This window comes from Nomascus leucogenys, chromosome 2, assembly GCF_006542625.1.
Source record: "Nomascus leucogenys isolate Asia chromosome 2, Asia_NLE_v1, whole genome shotgun sequence".
Classification (NCBI taxonomy): domain Eukaryota; kingdom Metazoa; phylum Chordata; class Mammalia; order Primates; family Hylobatidae; genus Nomascus; species Nomascus leucogenys.
The window spans coordinates 102,908,393-102,927,858 of NC_044382.1; the positions used below are offsets into that span (position 1 = coordinate 102,908,393).

Consider the following 19,466-nt stretch of genomic DNA (forward strand, 5'->3'; position numbering starts at 1 on the left):
GTAACTTGTGGAATGCTGAGAAAGGTAAAAACACTTTTAAATAAGGAAGAGGAACAGGCTATGACCTAATGCTTGCTTGGGCCAGTATAAACATGCCAGGGCAAATATTTAGGAGCACAGGTCTTTGAATACATTTTGCTTCTAAGAGAAGTTACTATTTATTCCTAATTAAATGGGGAGGAAAGTCTTTGAAAAGGAACCTCTACTTTACTTTTTACACCTGTTATAAGAAATAGGGGCCCGTAATCCCAGCACTTTGGGAGGCTGAGACAGGTGGATCACCTGAGGTCAGGAGTTTGAGGCCAGCCTGGCCAACATGATGAAACCCCATCTCTAATAAAAATACAAAAAATTAGGCAGATGTGGTGGCAGGCGCCTGTAATCCCAGCTACTTAGGAGGCTGAGGCAGGAGAATCACTTGAACCTGGGAGGCAGAGGTTGCAGTGAGCCAAGATGGCGCCATTGCACTCCAGCCTGGGCAAGAAGAGCGAGACTCAATCTCAAAAAAAAAAAAAAAAATAGGGATAAGAAAAAGGAAGCCTAGAGAAAGTGATAAAGTGATAGAGAAAGGATTTGAACCCTGTAGGATTTTTTGCCACAGTGGGCCACGTTACAGAAGAGGTACCTGGTGAATGAGAGGACCAGGTGAAGGATGCCTTGACATTGGGGCTGAAGAGTTTGGGTTTGGTGCTACAGACAGTGTGTCATCACTGCAAGTTTTGAAGTGGAAGAGTGGCAGAAAAAGAAAATATATTTAAAAAATCTCTGTACTTCACTCCAGCTCTTATCCCTTTGATATTTGGTAATTTTAAAAACAGATTTGTCTGTGTTCTTTTATGTTTCACCCTTATTCTATCAGCATCAAAAAGTAATCTGCATATTCATGGCAGTTTAATATGTAAAAGCAGCAAAGCAAAAATGTGGAAGCAGCCTTAAATGTACAGGAATACGGAAATGATTAGGCAAATTGTGCTACATTAATTTGGTATAAAGCTAAGCCATTAAAAATAAAAAACTATGTATCTTTACATGGATGAATCACAAGAATAGTTTTGTGAAAAATGTAGAACGCCCATTGTAAATATAGACCTCCTCATTGTGACTGTGTAAAAGGTGTGTGTTGTGTACATATAAAGAGAATGAGGAGAAAAGAGCTGAGTCAGCATGGTGGGATGAGATTATAAATATACTATTTCTTTGTTTTAAAAATGTTCCTTAGTATTATCTGTAATTTACCTAGACTAGAGTGAAGTGATGCAATCACAGCTCACCACAGTCCCGACCTTCTGGGCTCAAGCAATCCTGCCACCTCAGCCCCCGGAGTAGCTGGAACCACAGGTGTGCACCATGACACCCAATTAATTTTTGTATTTTTTGTAGAGATAGGGTTTCTGCATGTTGCCCAGGCTAGTCTCGAATTCCTAGGCTCAAGGGATCCACCCACCTGGACCTCCCAAAGTTCTGGGATTACAGGTGTGAGCCACCACCCCTGACCAGTTATTTGCAATTGGTTTTATAGTGAAGGAAAAATTTAAGGAGAGAAACCAAGTTAATCCAGCAGATACACAGATTAGAGACATTCCTGCTGGAGTAAAACAGGCTCTGGAGGCATGAGCAGGAGAGGGCACTGAATTTTGAGAGTGGAGGCATATGGGAACAAAAAGAAATGGGTGTGAGAAATGTTTAGAGGAAACACTTGGAGGCATGTGTTCTCTAACAGAATTTAGATGATGGGAAATAGAAACTTTGCAAAGTACTTCAAGGTTTCTAGGCTAAGACCAGCAGCCTGTTAGTGCCATTAATAGAAGTCACACAACTCTGCAGAAGGGGCAGTTTTTAGATGAAGATAATTATGATGGTTGGACTTCTATGTGAGATGAGAGTTATTACATTAAATTACTATTATGCGCCAGTTGTGGTGGCTCACACCTGTAATCTCAGCACTTTGGGAGGTTGAGCCAAGCAGATTGCTTGAGCCCAGGAGTTCGAGACCAGACCGGGCAACATGGCAAAACCCCTTCTCTAGTAAAAATATAAAAATTAGCTGAGTGAGCCTGTAGTCCCAGCTATTCAGGAGGCTGAGGAGGGAGGATCACTTGGGCCTGGGGCATTGAGGCTGGAGTGAGCCAAGATTGAAGCACTACACTCCAGCCTAGGTGACAGAGTGAGACCTAGACAAATAAATAAATATAAATAAAATATTACGGGGAAAAAATCCAAGAATATGGAATCTAGAGGTGTTGTGGGACAATTAAGCCTAGAGATACAGATTCAAGACTCGGGGGCATAGATTTAGAGGTGGGCCTGATCATATCATTGGGCCTAATCCATTCTGATGACAAGCATTATTTAGCTAGCATAGAATTTTTAAAAAATAGAATGTGAATGCATTCACCTTCCCCTATTGTATTATACTTTGCCTTGACATATTTACATTACTTGCCCAGCCCCTGAAGGCATTTGATTTCAATACCTGAGATAATCACCTGAGGCTATGTGAGCGAATGAGGTAGCTTCAGGAAAAGAGGTGGGAAGGATGTGGAGAGTGTGAGAATGAGAGGACTGAGGCTAAGAAGCCTTTAGCAATGTCTGAGGAAAGAAGAAATCAGAACGTCTGTCTTAAGAATTGCAGAAGGGGAGATAAATGTAACTGGGGCCTGAGGCAAGGAAAATAATCAAAAATAGGAAAAAATATCCTTTTATCTGAAGAAATCACAATATTGATGTGGCCTACTGAGTGCCAAGAGAAACCAAAGACTCATGTATAGACACAATCTCATTTCAGAATAACTGAGGGATGAAGTCACTTAGAGCATCCAGGGAGAGGATAGGGGAAAAAGAATCAGTCTGGCATCAGTTTTCTCACAGGGAGCATAAAACACAAGAAGCCATAGTTTCTTCATAAATGTAAACATAAGTGTATGGTACAACCCAGCACTCCCACTCCTAGGTACTATCCAGGTGAAATAAAAACCTATGTTCATGCAAAACCTGTATACAAATGTTTTTAGAGGCTTTATTCACAATCACTTAATACTAGAAACAATCCAAATGTCCTTTAAAGGGTGAATGGATCAAAAAACTGTGGTACAACCATACAATGAACTACTATTACACACACACACACACACAAAAGGACAAACAAACGGAGGAATCCATTGCTATAACATTCTTGAAAGGACAAAATTATATGGATAGAGAACAGGTCAGTGGTTGCCACAGGTTGGCATGGAGGTAGGAAGTGACAAAGGGTCAGCACAGAGGAATTTTTGAGGGTGATAAAACTCTCTGTATTTCAATTGTGATGATTGTTAAATACAAAATAAGTAGCTGGGCATGGTGGTGGGAGCCTGTTGTCCCAGCTACTCGGGAGCCTGAGGCAGGAGAATGGCATGAACCCGGGAGGCGGAGCTTTGCAGTGAGCCGAGATCGTGTCACTGCACTCCAGCCTGGGCGACAGAGGGAGACTCTGTCTCAAAAAAACAAAACAAAACAAAACAAAAAAAATAGTATCATAGCCTATTCCTTAGACTTATCAACCAATAAATAAAAACAGAAATGCTTCAAATGATTACAGTTAGAGTGGGACTTGTGTGATTCGGGAGCTGGCGGGGGGGCGGGTGTGATATTTTATATTTTATATCTTCCTGTACCATTTGAAATAATACATGTATAAATATTGCTTATAGTTTATTATAAAATAAAAATTTTAAATATTCTGGATATAAAAACATCCTGATCAAAAAAATTTTACACCAGATTTCACATTATGAGGAGAAAAAAATCTCAGATTTAGAGCTGTATCCTCAAGGTACACTAATGTATGAGTTTCACTTACAGTATAAGAAACTCCTACAGGTATCCTAACTAATTTAATATACATCACATCACAAAAATACTGTAATATTAATAGTATTATTTTATAAGTCCATTCTTACACTGCTATAGGGACATACCCAAGACTGGGTAATTTATAAGGGGAAGAGGCTTAATTGACTCACTGTTCTGCAGGGCTGGGGAGGCCTCAGGAAATTTACAGTCATGGTGGAAGGGGAAGCAAACACATCCTTCTTTAAAGGCAGCAGGAGAGAGAAGAATGAGAGCCAAGCGAGGGGGGGAAGCCCCTTATTAAACCATCAGATCTCATGAGAACTCACTCACTATCACTAGAACAGTATGGGGGAAACCACCCCCATGATTCAGTTACCTCCTACTGAGACCCTCCCAAAACACGGGGGAATTATGGAAACTAAAATTCAAGATGAGATTTGGAATGGGCACACAGCCAAACCGTATCATTCTGCCCCTGGCCCTTCCAAAATCTCATTTCCTCACATTTCAAAACACAATCATACCTTCCCAACAGTCCATCAAAGTCTTAACTCACTCCAACATTAACCCAAAAGTCCAAGTCCAAAGTCTCATCTGACACAAGGCAAGTCCCTCAGCCTATGAGCCTGTAAAATCAAAAGCAAGTTGGTTACTTCCTAGATACAATGGGGGTACAGGCACTGGGTAAATACACCTGTTCCAAATGAGAGAAATTGGCCAAAACAAAGCAACTACATGCCCCACACAAGTCCAAACTCCAATAGGAAAGTTATTAAACCTTAAAGTTCCAAAATGATCTCATTTGACACCATGTCTCACATCCAAGTCAAGCTGATGCAAGAGGTGGGCTCCCATGGCCTTGGGCAGCTCTGCCTCTGTGGGTTTGAAGGATATAGCCCTCCTCCCTGGCTGCTTTCACAGGCTGGTGCTGAGTGCCTGCAGCTTTTCCAGGTGTGTGGTGCAAGCTATCAGTGGATCTACTATTCTGGGGTCTGGAGGATGGTGGCCCTCTTCTCACAGGTCAGCTAGGCAGTGCCCCAGTGGGGGCTCCAACCTCACATTTCCCTTCTGTACTGCCCTAGCAGAGGTTCTCCATGAGGGCTTTGCCCCTGCATCAAGCTTCTGCCTGACATCCAGGCCTTTCCATACATCCTCTGAAATCTAGGCGGAGGTTTCCAACTTCAATTCTTGTCTTCTGTGCACCCGCAGTACCATGCCACGAGGAAGCTGCCAAGGTTTGGGCTTGCACCCTCTGAAGCAATGGCCTGAGCTGTACCTTGGCCCCTTTTATCCAAGATTGGAGCTGAAGCAGCTGGGATGCAGGGCACCATGTCCCAGGGCTGCACAGAGGAGGGGGGCCCTGGGCCCAGGCCACAAAGCATTTTTCCCTTCTTAGTCTCCAGGCCTGTGATGGGAGGGGCTGCCAGGAAGGTCTCTGACATGCTCTGGAGATATTTTCTTCATTGTCTTGGTGATTAACATTCAGCTCCTCATTACTTATGCAAATTTCTGCAGCGGGCTTAAATTCTCCCCAGAATGCTTCTACCAAGCTGTTTCTTTTCTATTGCTTCGTCAGTCTGCAAATTTTCCAAACCTTTATGTTCTGCTTCCGCTTGAACGCTTTGCCACTTAGAAATTTCTTCTGCCAGATACCCTAAATCATCGCTCTCAAGTTCAAAGTTCCACAGATCTCTAGGGCAGGGGAAAAAGCTGCCAGTCTCTTTGCTAACACATAGCAAGAGTCCAGTTTGCTCCAGTTTTCAACAAGTCCCTCATCTCCATCTTGGACCACCTCAGCCTGGACTTCATTGTCTGTATCACTATTAGCATTTTGGTTAAAGCCATTCAACAAGTTTCTAGGAAGTTCAAAACTTCCTCACGTCTTCCTGTCTTCTGAGCCCTCCAAGTCTCTAGGAAGTTCCAAACTCTTCCACATTTTCCTATCTTCTTCTGAATCCTCTAAACTGTTCCAACGTCTACCTGTTACCAAGTTCCAAAGTCGCTTCCACATTTTTGGGTATGCTTATAGCAGCGCCCCCTCCTCCCTTGGTACCAATTTACTGTATTAGTTCCTTCTCATGCTGCTATGAAGACAGACCCAAGACTGGGTATTTCTAAGGGAAAGAAGTTTTTTATAAAGGAGAAAACCTTTTTTTTTTATAAAGGAAAGAGGTTTAATTGACCCACAGTTCAGCATGGCTGCAGAGGCCCCAGGAAACTTACAATCTTGGTGGAAGGGGAGGCAAACACATCCTTCTTTACATGGCAGCAGGTGAGAGAATGAGATCTAACCAGAGGAGGAAGCCCCTTCTAAAACCATCAGATCTCATAAGAACTTACTCACTATCATGCGAATAGCATGGGGGAAACCGCTCCCATGATTCAACTACCTCCCACTGGGTCCCTCTCATGGGAACTACAATTCAAGATGAGATTTGGGTGGGGACACAGCCAAATCATGTCAGTTATAAATGTTACTACATAAAATGAAGAATATTACTAGTCGTCACTCAGTTTTGTTATTATATAACTATTATTAGATTTTTTTAATTTCATAACTGTCACAGTAAAAATATCTTCAAAGAGATAGTTTCCTCTCATGTTGATATAGTATCATAAACAGATATCCAATAGTGATCAATAAGCCTTACAGAAGTCAATTCTCTCTTCATCTTCAATCAAACTGAATCAATGGGCCTATGACAGCTACTCCTGGTGGAAAATATGCTATAACTTTTTGCAAAAAAAATCACAGAGGTTTTTGGGTCTGAACAGTATGTGACAGGGGAATAGCCATTGAAAAAAAGAATGTACTCTAAACAAGCAAGTTTTAAAATAGTTTTTGATCCAGTGCAAGAACCCGAAAGTGCCAGTATGTGAATGCATAATTAGGTAGAAGAAAATTGATAACAAAGTGAATTTTGGTTCAATTTGACAAGCAAAAATTCTCCCATGGCTGCTTTTGAGAAAATTATTATACCTTTCTTTCATCAAAATGTTGCCAGTTGTGCATTTCTGTCAATAGTATTTAACATATTTATTTAGGTTGCCTGTTTTCTACTTCACTAAAGTAATGGAGACCTTTATTTATATTTTATTCCTGTTAACATATATAACACATATCCATATAATCTCCCCATAGGGAAGAGAATTACTCTCTCTGTCCTTGCTGTGGTAGCCACAGAATTGTATCACTCAAATCTACTGTTAGCGTAGTTGACTAATGGCCCCAGCTGTCATTCCTCTGTATCTATCATGGTATTTGTGCTGAGGTCATGCTTCTACCAAGCTATTTATAGCCAGTGTCTGAGCAAGGTGTAGGTACTAGTGCTAGTCCATTCCTACAAGGCATGGGACTTTTCTAGTGGGTGACTTTAGCTCCAGGCGTCAATCTTGACCTTGTCAAAACCCTGCTGTCTGAGACTCTTCCTCTCCAATCCTCCTTCACCCTCACCTTTCACAGGTATCAGATCAGCAACTCAGTCTGAAGTTGAGTTCAGTCTGAAGCCTTCCTTGCCTATTCCTACTTCCTCCTCTTAATCCTTCATGTGCATCTCTCTCCTAAAATCCTCTTGCACATTGAATTACATCTTGGCATCTGCTTCTTGGAGGATCTGAACCCACACTCTCAGAAGAAAAGGTAGGCATAGCACCTTTCTACCTTAAGAATATCTGGATCACGCTTTTTCCAGAGAGGAAATATTGTTAAAAATAGATTTTTCTTTTCTTTCTTTCCTTCTCTTTTTTTTTTTTTTTTTATTTGATAAAGTCTCGCTCTGTCGCCCAGGCTGGAGTGCAGTGGCATGACCTCAGCTCACTGCAACCTCTGCCTCCAGGGTTCAAGTGATTCTCCTGCCTCAGCCTCCCAAGTAGCTGGGACTACAGGTGTGTGCCACTATGCCCAGCTAATTTTTTGTATTTTTAGTAGAGACAGGGTTTCACTATGTTAGCCAGGATGATCTTGATCTCCTGACCTCGTGATCTGCCCACCTCGGCCTCCCAAAGCTCTGGGATTACAAGCGTGAGCCACCACACCCGGCCAAAAATAGATTTTTCTGAGCCCCTAAACTTTCCTGGAAGTTTCTTTTATATTTGTGTTGTATAATCTCTTCCTCAATCTCTAGCCATAATCTCTAACCTCACCTTTCCTCCTGTCCCTCCACTCCAGGTGTTATTAATTGTGCTAAAGTAGCTCTCTGTTTCTGCCACTCCTTGGCTTAAAGGCTCTGATGATTCCCTCAAGTCTACTGGTTAATGTCCAAATGTTTTAGCCCAATCCATAGTCAATTTCTCAAATTTTAACTAGAGGAGGGCTCTTTCTCCAAGGCTAGAGATAACAGGCAAAGGATTGGAGATGATAAAACAAAACTGAGGTTTAGGAAGGAAAGCTGGGAGTTTCACATTAGATGGCTTTACTCTTCCTGGTAAGGTAGATGGTGGAAAGTCAGCAGGAGGGATTTGGGAGCTTGAACGGGGGAGACAACCAAAGTGAAAATTCAAAGTGGATTAAAAATTTTGCAGAGTAGCACTAAGGAGTCCTTTGAAGGATATTGGGATAACCCTAGGATAAGGGATATCCCTAGTACATTGTTACTTTATTCTAAGTAAATGCCTTTCATTTAATAGATGTTCAAAAATGTTGAACGAGGAAAGTAAGCAAAGAATTATAAAAACTCTACAGAAGCCCTAGAGGGAAGTGATTAAGAACATGGCCTTGAGCCAAAATCTGAGCACCATCACTTAGAGCTCGGTCCCTCTGTGCCTTAGTGTCCTTATCAGGAAAGTAATAATATGATGCCTACTTTGTAAGGTTATTATAAGGATTTACAGTTAAATATGTGTATATAAATCACCTAAATTATGCCAGCCACATGGTAAGCACTCTGTATGTTTGCTATCTTTATTATCATCAGTATCATTACAGTAAATATGCAGCTAATTAAAAAATTGACCAGAAGTATGGTATATATTAATAGATAAAGTACCAGATACTATAGTAGATACAAAACCAGAAGACTTCATCTTGGGGCTCTTTTGAGCTGCCATGTAATGTCCGTGACCTTGGGCATGTTATTTAATGTTCTGCAACCTCAAGAGTACCTGTCCCTTGTTACGTGGTTGTAGTGAGAGTCAAAGGAGATTAGTGTGAAAGTGCTTTATACACCATAAAGGACAACAGACATACAAGTTACCCATCAGGAAATAATACACATGTATGAGTTTGTTTGGTTCATGTACCAACTCCCTTGGCCCTACAAATTCGGAGGATCAGATTGTCAAATTTATGCATTTTAAATACATGTTAGATAATCTCTGAAAAAAAAAAAAAACCATGCTGCTGTAGATTTCAGGATAAGAGAAAAGCTTTCTCTTGTTTGAGAAGATATAGTGATGATGGGTAGAGAGAGTCACTGAGTCTGAGGTCTTTTGGTGGAGGAAGGAAGAAAACAATTTTCTAGGGAACTGGAGCATGAAAAAAACCCACCAAATTTGAATGGCATGGTATATGTATGTAATGACTAAGAGGTGTGTACTCATAAAATCAGCTTCTCCTTTTTCTTAAACCCACTTCTCCATAACCAGGCCTCCTGCTGCTGCATCAGGAATTTACTGCTGTGAGCAACTATAAACATTGTGCTAATGGTAGCAGTGCCTGAGAACAGTCATTTGAGAGTGGAGTGTGTGCAGTTTGAGGCCAGAGACAATATTTTCTGCTCTCTACACACCACAGGGCACACACTGTAATCTGATATAGGGTAAAGGTACTTTGATAATTATTATCATTAAAAGCAAACAATCAACTCCACAGATCAATGCCTCTTTTAAAACATGTTTTCTAATCTCTGTTTCCTCTCAGATGTATGGTTATTGTCCACCTGGACAGGCCCCAAAGTGACAGCCAGAAATCTGCCTCCACCACCCCTTCTGCTGTTACTGCCATCATATTTAATTGTGTTTGCTCAACTCGAAGCCAAACTCATATGCAGTATATTTAGATGGTTAAAATAGCACAGCACTGCACTGTATTCACAGATTATTTTCAACACCACAGTTCTTGGGAATTAGTTTGGAATAAATAAGGTAAAGAGAAAAGAAGCAACATGAATTTGTTCCAGTGACAAAGAAAACAATATCAAAATGCCAATCTGGAGCTTCGCCATGAATGAGGGAAGGGAGAGCTCCTTTTGGTCCACTCTCCTGCAAATGCAATCACCATCTCATTCTCTAGTCTGGATTTATTTTAAAGTGGGTGAGAACAAAAGCAAAAAACTAATAGTAAGAAACTGTGAAAAGTACCTTTATTATTTCAAAAGATCAATGTACAATCACTGTACTTATTGTTAGATAGCATCAAAAGTAAAGGTGTAGAACTGATATATATGTTGATTTTCTGAAACTCTAGGGAGTGTTTATTTTTCACAATAGCAAACTTTCTAAATTGAAACACATGCATCATTAGTATATATTCAGGATCTGTTTTCTGAGGTCTTGGCTGCTATACACTTCTTCAAATGCCTCAAAATAATCACTCATAATTAATTTACAAAGGCTTCGTTGGATAGTGTTATCAGCTAACTCCACCTTAAAGTTTTCTACTTGCATTTTTCGTATCATTTAACAAACACAAACTCTCATCCAAATGTCAAAAGATGTATAAGTCATGGATTATAAAACAGACTTTGTTGCTGAAGAGGTTATGACTTGAACTGGATCAATTAACTAAAAATAAAGACCAGCTTTCTGTTATTTTAATCTGAGCCAAATTTACATAACAGTAATAACAGTGGGGGTTTTATTTATTTATTTAACTTTTATTTTAGGTTCAGGGATACATGTGCAGGTTTGTCATATAGATAAATTGCGTGTCACAGGAGTTTGGTGTACAGATTATTTCATCACGCAGGTAATAAGCATAGCACCTGACAGGTAGCTTTTTGATCTCCCTCCTCCCACTCCCTACCCTCAAGTAAGCCTCAGAGTCTGTTGATCCCTTCTTTGTGTCTGTGTGTTCTCAGTGTTTAGTTCCCACTTATATGTGAGAACATGCAGTATTGGTTTTCTGTTCCTGCATTAGTTTGCTTAGGATAATGGTCTCCAGCTCCATCCCTGCAAAAGACATGATCTTATTCTTTTTTATGGCTATGTAGTATTCTGTAGTGTATATATGTCACATTTTCTTTATGCAGTCTACCACGGATGAGGTTTTAGGTTGATTCCATGTCTTTAACTATTGTGAATAGTGCTGCAATGAAGATACATGTGCATATGTCTTTATTGTAGAATGATTTCTATTCCTTTGGGTATAAACCCAGTAATGGGATTGCTGAATTGAATGGTAATTCTGTTTTAAGTTCTTTGAGAAAGTGCTACACTGCTTTCCACAAGGGCTGAACTAATTTACATGCCCAACAGCAGTATATAAGCATTCCCTTTTCTTCATAATCTTGCCAGCATGTTATTTTTTGACTTTTTATTAGTAGCCATTCTGACTGGTGTGAGATGCTATCTCATTGTGGCTTTGATTTGCATTTCTCTAATATTTAGTGATATTGAGCTTTTTTCCATATGTTTGTTGATCATGTGTATGTCTTCTTTGAAAAGTGTCTGTTTATGTCATTTGCCCACTTTTTAATGGGGTTGTTTGCTTTTTGCTTGTTGATTTGTTTAAGTTCCTTTTAGATGGTGGATATTAGACCCTTGTCAGATGCATAGTTTGCAAGTATTTTCTCCCATTCTGTAGGTTTTCTGTTTACTCTGATGATAGTTTCTTTTGCTGTGCAGAAGCTCTTTTGTTTAATTAGATCCCATTTGTCAATTTTTGTTTTTGTTTCAATTGCTTTTGCATCTTCATCATGAAATCTTTTCCAGGGCCTATGTCCTGGATGGTATTTCGTAGGTTATTTTTGAGGATTTTTGTAGTTTTAGGTTTTACATTTAAGTCTTTAATTAATCTTGAATTGATTTTTGTATATGGTGTAAGGAAGGAGTTCAGTTTCAATCTTTTGCATATGGCTTGCCTGTTATCTTAGCACCATTTATTGAATAGGGAATTCTTTACCCATTGCTTGTTTTTGTGAACTTTGAAGATCAGATGGTTGTAGCTCTGTGGCATTATTTCTAGGCTCACTATTCTGTTCCATTGGTCTGTGGGTCTGTTTTTGTAGCATACCATGCTGTTTTGGTTACAGTAGCCTTGTAGTATAACTTGAAGTCAGGTAACATGATACCTCCAGCTTTGTTCTTTTTGCTTAGGATTGCCTTTGCTATTTGGGCTCTTTTTTTGTTCCATATGAATTTTAAAATAACTAATTCTGTGAAGAATGTTATTGGCAGTTTGGTAGGAATAGCATTGAATCTGTAAATTACTTTGAGCAGTATGGCCATTTTAACAATATTGATTATTCCTATCCATGAGCATGGAATGTTTTCATTTGCTTTTTATCATCTCTGATTTCTTTGAGCAGTACTTTGTAATTCTTGTTGTAGAGATGTTTCACCTCCCTGGTTACCTGTATTCCTAGGTATTTTATTCTTTTTTTTTTTTTTTTTTGAGACTGAGTCTTGCTCTGTAGCCCAGGCTGCAGTGCAGTGGCGCAATCTCAGCTCACTGCAAGCTCTGCCTCCTGGGCTCACGCCATTCTCCTGCCTCAGCCTCCCGAGTAGCTGGGACTACAGGTGCCCACCACCACGCCCGGCTAATTTCTCATATTTTTAGTAGAGACGGGGTTTCACCATGTTAGCCAGGATGGTCTCTATCACCTGACCTCATGATCCACCCGCCTCAGCCTCCCAAAGTGCTGGGATTACAGGTGTGAGCCACCATGCCCGGCTGATATTTTATTCTTTTTGTGGCTATTACAACAGACATTTTAAACATACAGAGCTTAAATAACCTGACTTTCACCCAAATTTGGAAAATGAGGAGAATGAATATGCACATAGATACTTTTTTACTTCAGATTTTCCAGCAAATATTCTTATAATACCTACATGTCTATTAACCAAACATCACATAAGAATACCTACCCTGTGCTCATCTGTCAGGAGCTGACTTTTTCTCTGCATTCTTATTCCTCATTTGTTTATTAATTAATTCAATACACACCACTACTTAGAGCCTGCTCTGTGCCCAAGGGCCGTTCTAGGTACTGAAAACACCACTAGGATAAGGCAAACGAGGTGCTGTTCTTATGGAGTTTACATTCTACCACAGAGGGTAAGATTAAAAGACAATAAATAAACAGAAACAAGTATTTCAGTTAGCAATAACTCAAGAAAACACAGTAGAGTAGAATGCTAGGGTAGCTTGGAGGGTCCCTTTAGATGGGTGAAAGAGAAAAGTCTCCTTAGGAGGTAACATTTGTCTCAGATGGACAAGATGGCACCAGCCATGTGAAGAGCTGAGGGAACTGCAAGCACCAAGACCCTGAAGCGGAAAAGCATTTAGAGAATCCAAAGAACTTAAAGAAAGCATTCTATTTACAGCATCATGAATTGGAAGGAGATGTTTTGAGATGAGGCCAGATAGTGAGTGAAGAACACATTTTTGCCAAGGACTCAGGCAGCTGCTTCAAGATTGGTTCTGCCTTTGGAGTCAGCACAGAACCAGCCTGTGGAACAAAGGCCAGTATTGACTCAGATACAGACATTGTTGTGGCCCCACAGATCTCCTTGTTCATGTGTCTGAGTGGTCCCTCAAGTCTTTATCTCCTGGGTCTTTATTACCTGAGTGGTTAACTTGGCTTTTTGACCTTCCTTCTTGCTCATTTTCTGTTTGTCTTCCAGACCTGTGGGCCTGTTGCCTGGTTTCTGATCTGATACTTTTTCTGATCCTCACTATTGGTTTAGGCCTGGAGTCCACATAACCTGGATGTTCTGAGTGTTCGATCTTACAGCAACTTCCTACTAATCCTTAACGGACTTTACAGTTTCCTTACCTGACTAGACACCAAAACAGCTGCTATGTTACTACTTTTTTGAATATGTACAGTGGTGCCTCTGTGTCTGTGGGTTCTGCATCCATGAATTCAGTCAACCTCAGATAGAAAATATTTGGGAAAAAAAAGTTCCACTGAGCTCCAAAAAGCAAAACTTGAATTTGTTGCATGCCGAGTATTACATTGAATCCACACAAATGCAGTGATGCGTGAGAATTGCATTAGGTATTGAAAGTAATCTAGAGATGATTTAAAGTACATGGGTGGATATGCATAGGTTATATGCAAATATGACACCATTTTATATCAGGGACTTGGCATCTGTGGGATTTAGTATCTGAGGGGGTCTTGGGATCAGTCCCTAATGGATACTGAGGGATGACTGTATTATGTTATCAGCTTTCAAAAACACTTCCAAATACTTTAGCACTCTTGACCCTGTCAACAATCTCCATGAAGTAGCTTTACAATTATTATTATTTTATTTTAAAGATAAGGAAATCTAAAGTCAAAGTAAGTGCCTGCGAACCCAGGAATCCTGCTTTCCAGTCTCCATCTTATTTAGGGGGTGAGGGAGGTCTAGTGTACTCTAGGCATATGGGGAGACTAATTCCACAGATGGCCTGCTTATTATATGAACGTTGAAGACAAGGCACAAATGAATTTAAGGTGAACAGAAAGGATTCTTTTCCCTTCTTTTCAACTTTTTTCATACTTGTATATTTCAGTTCACTTTTCTTTGTAATAATATGTCCTCAGACAACATTCACAGCCCCATACATACACTAGAACACAGTACACAGATAGACTAATACAAATATATTACCAATAAAAGGAGCAAAAAGAGAACAAGTGACTCATTTAATTGGTGAATTTGGAAGGAAAAAACTGAGCATATTCAGCTGAACTGCTCTGAATTCTTTCCTTTGGCTACACCTAACCCCAAACACCATAGTTGGTAGATGTTGGATAGCATATATAACTTTCATTTTAAAAGCTCAGAGTTCTGTGGTCTAATTTTCAAGTATGTATCTTTCAGATAACCATGTTGTCAACAATTAAATGTACTATTAAAAAAATCAGCATTTTCAGATAAGTTCCAATAAGAGAGACAAGACAGTGTCATCGAGAAACTAACAATTTCCTTACTGGTTCAATATTAAACAAAACTCATAAATAACATTCTTAAAATAAATGGGTAAGTGATAGAAAAGATCGAAAACCCTCAGGTGTCTTTAACCCTTCTAAGGTGGATCAATTAGGTTCATCATAGCTCATGTGCGGTAGCTTTGCAGTAGAATGATTTTCACACCGTTCTTTAAAAATCTAAGGTTCTTATTAAGATGAGATTCTAGCTGTTTCTATTAAAAATTCATGACCCTTTTCCAAGAGAACTGTTTTGACCTGTTATTTCTGGCTAAATTTGGATGAGTTCTTTTCTCCCACCCACTCCTGCATAGATCTCAAGAAAATACACTTTAATAGCTAGTGATCCAAAGTCCTTAAACAAAAACAAAAATATGCAATTCTGCGTAAAACACAAATTCACTTAGAGGTGAATATTATAAAAAGCAAATGTAGTAAGTTTTGAAGGATGTTTGTCCCTAGAGGACCATTTAGTGGATTGGAAGCAGCAATTCATGACTGAAAATAAATTTAGTAAAATATAACATGGTTAATCTATATAAACTCAAAACTTTCCAAATAGGAAAATAATTACTTATCTTTCCTAGTTTGTTTCCAGACAGACATTTAATATTGTATAAACATCATGTCACTATAGATTCAACAGAGGACCTGGCCTCACCTCCACCAATCTCTCCTCTCACCTCTCCAAATATCTTTGGGACAGTATAGGTGCACCCCTGGGGATTTGTGTACGAATAGGGTACCTCTGGACTGCTGCCAGCCAGGTGGTAAGCTTGCTGGGGAAAGGCTCTGGCCTTGATCGGTAAGCTTCTGGGTTGTTGAACTTTGTCTATGATGGGTGGGTGAGCTTAATTCAGGGGTGAAATATTATAAATACCACTGCGACCTCACATCTAAGCTATAGCTTTTATTGGCAATAAAGCTGCCTCTATAACTTCCTTCTGAGAAATACTGCAATCTCTCTCTTAGGATATTTTCTTATATTCATCCAGAGTTCTCAAGAATGATTTGACAGTTCTACTATGTTATTGTCATTATTTTCTTTCAAAAAAAAGATACTCAGTATTTTTGCAAAAAGATATGGAAATACATTCTATGTCACAAAGATCATATAGACGATAAGCCTCAAACTTAGCTATAAGCACACAGACGACACAAACAATAAAAGGAATATCATAAAATATATCTTATTTGAAAATGTATTATACTTGATTAAAAATCCAAATTTTTAAAGTTTACAGCTTATAGTTTTTACTGAAACTTTAAGTATTTTTAAAAAACCATGTTAATTGATCCAAAACAAAATGTTCATACTTCTGTGCAAAATAAATTACATGTTGTTTCCTAGGCTGAAATCATATTATCATTTCATTGGATTATACTGCTGTGTATGTGTGTGTGTGTGTATCTTTGTGTAAAATAATATGCTACTGTGGCTATATTAAGACAGTACCAACATAACTGGCCGAAAAGTGAAAAATTCAATCATGACAGTTTTACTTACATGTTTTCCTGATTAGACTAGTTGATTTGGCTTGGCATTTTTTACGCATTCATTAAGTTGTTGTAAACAAAGGTGTAGTATTACAATGACGTTCAAGTCAATAACTTTTGGTCTTTACAATAGTGAACTATATACAAAGTCAAAAATATTTAAAATTCAGTCTAAAATCCACTAGTTTCATCTCTGAAACAAATGTTACTGCCTTTTACAAATTTTTACCATAGAGAACGGTATTTAGAAAGTATACTCCTATAAATAGCCATATTTTTAAAAGATGGGAGGCTGGAGAGGAAGAAAACAAAATAGATGCCCCTGCTGATAAAATGTTTTCACTTTTCCCAAAAGTATGCTAGTAAAATCTGTGTATGTGTATACACACACACATACACACACACAACCTTGTCCCTCAACCAGACCCCCAAAGTCCCCAATTTTATTACCTGTTTTTGAGCAGCACACAGAAGGTCATCTTATCCAGTCCCAGATAATTTGGCAGCAACTTTGTCCAATTCCAGCTCCATCTTGTGATGGCTGACTGTTGATAAATGAGAAGACACTATTGTTAGTTATTAATCAGAGTTAATATGATCAGTAAATTAAAGCTCCAGCTGTGATAGACTAACTAAGAAGGAGGGGGGTCCAGAACAAGGACTTAGACAGATAACATCAATCATGTCCACAGAAGAAGGTTTTTATTCCAATAAGACAGCAATTAATTTATAAATCCATTTGGGGATGTAGTCATTATTTATAAAAATATAAATCAATTTATTGAGTCGTTATTCTTCCAAGTGTTAATGGCATTTGCCCAACAAGTTTCTCTGAGAAGTAGACTGTTTGAAAAGCAAAGCAAAATAATTGGCAACTTTTTCATACATGATATCAATTTATAGTTTGATTTTCTTTTCAGCAACCAAAAGTTTGATTAAAAAACAAACTTGGAAGTGCTAAGAATCAAAGTATAAGATACAGCTTAATTAGAGTGTGATATTAATGTTACCTTTTTGGTTAAGAAAATGCTTTAAAGGGAAGATTATGAAGATCTGTAAGTGTAAATTATATAAGTGATTCTTTTTTCTCATTAATAGAAATTTTGCAACAGACTATGGAGAAAAATTACTGTGAAAAATAATCTCATAATTCAGAACTCAATAAATATGCCATTTATTTAAATGAAGTAAGGAAAATTTAACAGCTATAATAATTATTGATGGTTTGGAGCAATCTAATGCACAACACAGAAAAACAGCCAATAAACTCAAACTTAGTATACTTAAAGTATTATAAATGCTTATGCTCCTTAAAATGAAATAGTTTTGAAAACAAGAGTCCAGACTGACGTTTAAAATCCAACAAGAGCACAAGAGCTATCCCCTGTCATCTGCTGATTAATCGAGCACTACAGTCCTGTCATAGAGCAGGAGAATTCCACCCTGGGTTGTCAGCATTTGAAGGTCTTACTCCACTACAGTATTGATGAGTGTAGACTAGAGCTGTAACAGGCATGGTAGAAATATTATCTGCATGCTGAATTAGGCCATTGTTTTAATTCTTATTTTCATCAGAGTTCTAGGTCAAGCAATCCTTCTCTTCTGCCCTGTTAGTTCAAATTGTCTGTCAAGAGGTTTCTGGGAAAAGCCACCAGAAGAATGAACAAAGCAAAAGCAACTTTAGATTTCAAATGCTTTGGCAGAAAGATGATCTTTTCAGTGTAACTACTGAAACATGCAGCTTAGACAATGGCATAATCTGACATTAAAAAATGTGTGGTGTTTATCACATTGACTTTATTCCAAATAGACTGGCTTTAAGATCATTAACAAATTCATTTTAAATTTGGTAACGTGTCTATGGTTATAAAAAGCAAACTTACCCCATACCACTTAAAGTAGGAGCTCAGTGCTCTATTTATAATTAATTTTAACTATTTTCTAATTTGCCTGATACATTCATAAAGATTGCAAGGTATTTTGTGAGTGTGTGTATTGGGGGATGGGGGTGACAAGGGAGGAAAGGAATGTTACAAAATGCCTGGTTCTTCAGCCTTCTGTAGACACAGCCTAACAGATGTTCCCTCTGCCCATGGTAAACTGACCAGCCAAAAATTAAGTTTTACAGACCAAACATATGAATCAGTTTGACAAATAGAAAAAAGGTAAAATAACTCTTAAAAGTCAATTTGTACAGACCATGTAAATAAGAACAAGGCCTTTTGCTTCCTAGCAAAAAAAGCTTATGAGTAAATACTCAAACACAAAGCAATTTTTTCTTACTTCGGTAAAGAAACCACACATTTAAATTAAATTTACCATTTAATTTCCACATACCTGATCTAGCATGTTTTCACTAAACGCCTTATACACATGGAAAGGGTTAAAGGCAGAAGGCTGATCTATACTCCTCAAGGTCGTCTTTAAAGGTCGGATGGGTAATGGCTTTTCCTCTGAACTATTCATAGAAAACAGCTGTTCTCTTAAATATTCCTTCAAAGAAAAGAAATTACAAGTTGTGACGGTGAGAAGCAGACATTCTCTGTAAAAATAAACTCATCAATATCCAAATTTATCCTTTCAGCACATTTGCTAGATTACAGTGTATTACTTGCCTCAGGGAAGAATACATTTTCAGAAGATACATAGTAGAGTACCAATCAGCATTGCAATAAACCCATCAAAAATAGGTTTACCTAATATGTAGTAGAGATTAGGAAACCATTTACCAAACTCTTATATAATGGATATATGTTTGATATATCAGGACCTTTTTAACAGGCATTGTCACTGGTTCACATATTAACGTGTCTGGTTACCAAAACTTAGCTGCATGATTATTCACAATACAAGATTGCTCATCCATTCATTAAGTGTAGTTGTTAACTACTCCAGGCTCAGCAGAGCACTGAGTACTCTGATATTTTACTGCAAGCAGTCTCATTCAATGCAGAATTAATTATAATGCAAGCTCCTAAACTCTATTTCCATCCCATGGAGTGAAAAATATCAAGGTTGGAGAGAAGCTCAAAATATGTCATTATAAGCCCCCAA

The 19,466-nt window shown here is 38.5% G+C and overlaps 1 protein-coding gene across 1 annotated transcript in view; it reads right to left on the reverse strand.

The window, feature by feature from the left end:
* The window catches only part of KIAA0825 (KIAA0825 ortholog), a 461,655-nt gene that overhangs the window by 213,124 nt on the left and 229,065 nt on the right, over positions 1-19,466 (reverse strand). Inside the window, exons 17-18 of the mRNA XM_030816963.1 lie at positions 18,750-18,905; positions 16,863-16,957 (exon numbers count right to left, since the gene is read on the reverse strand). Coding sequence (XP_030672823.1) covers positions 16,863-16,957; positions 18,750-18,905 — 251 coding nt within the window. The remainder of the gene's footprint in view (positions 1-16,862; positions 16,958-18,749; positions 18,906-19,466) is intronic.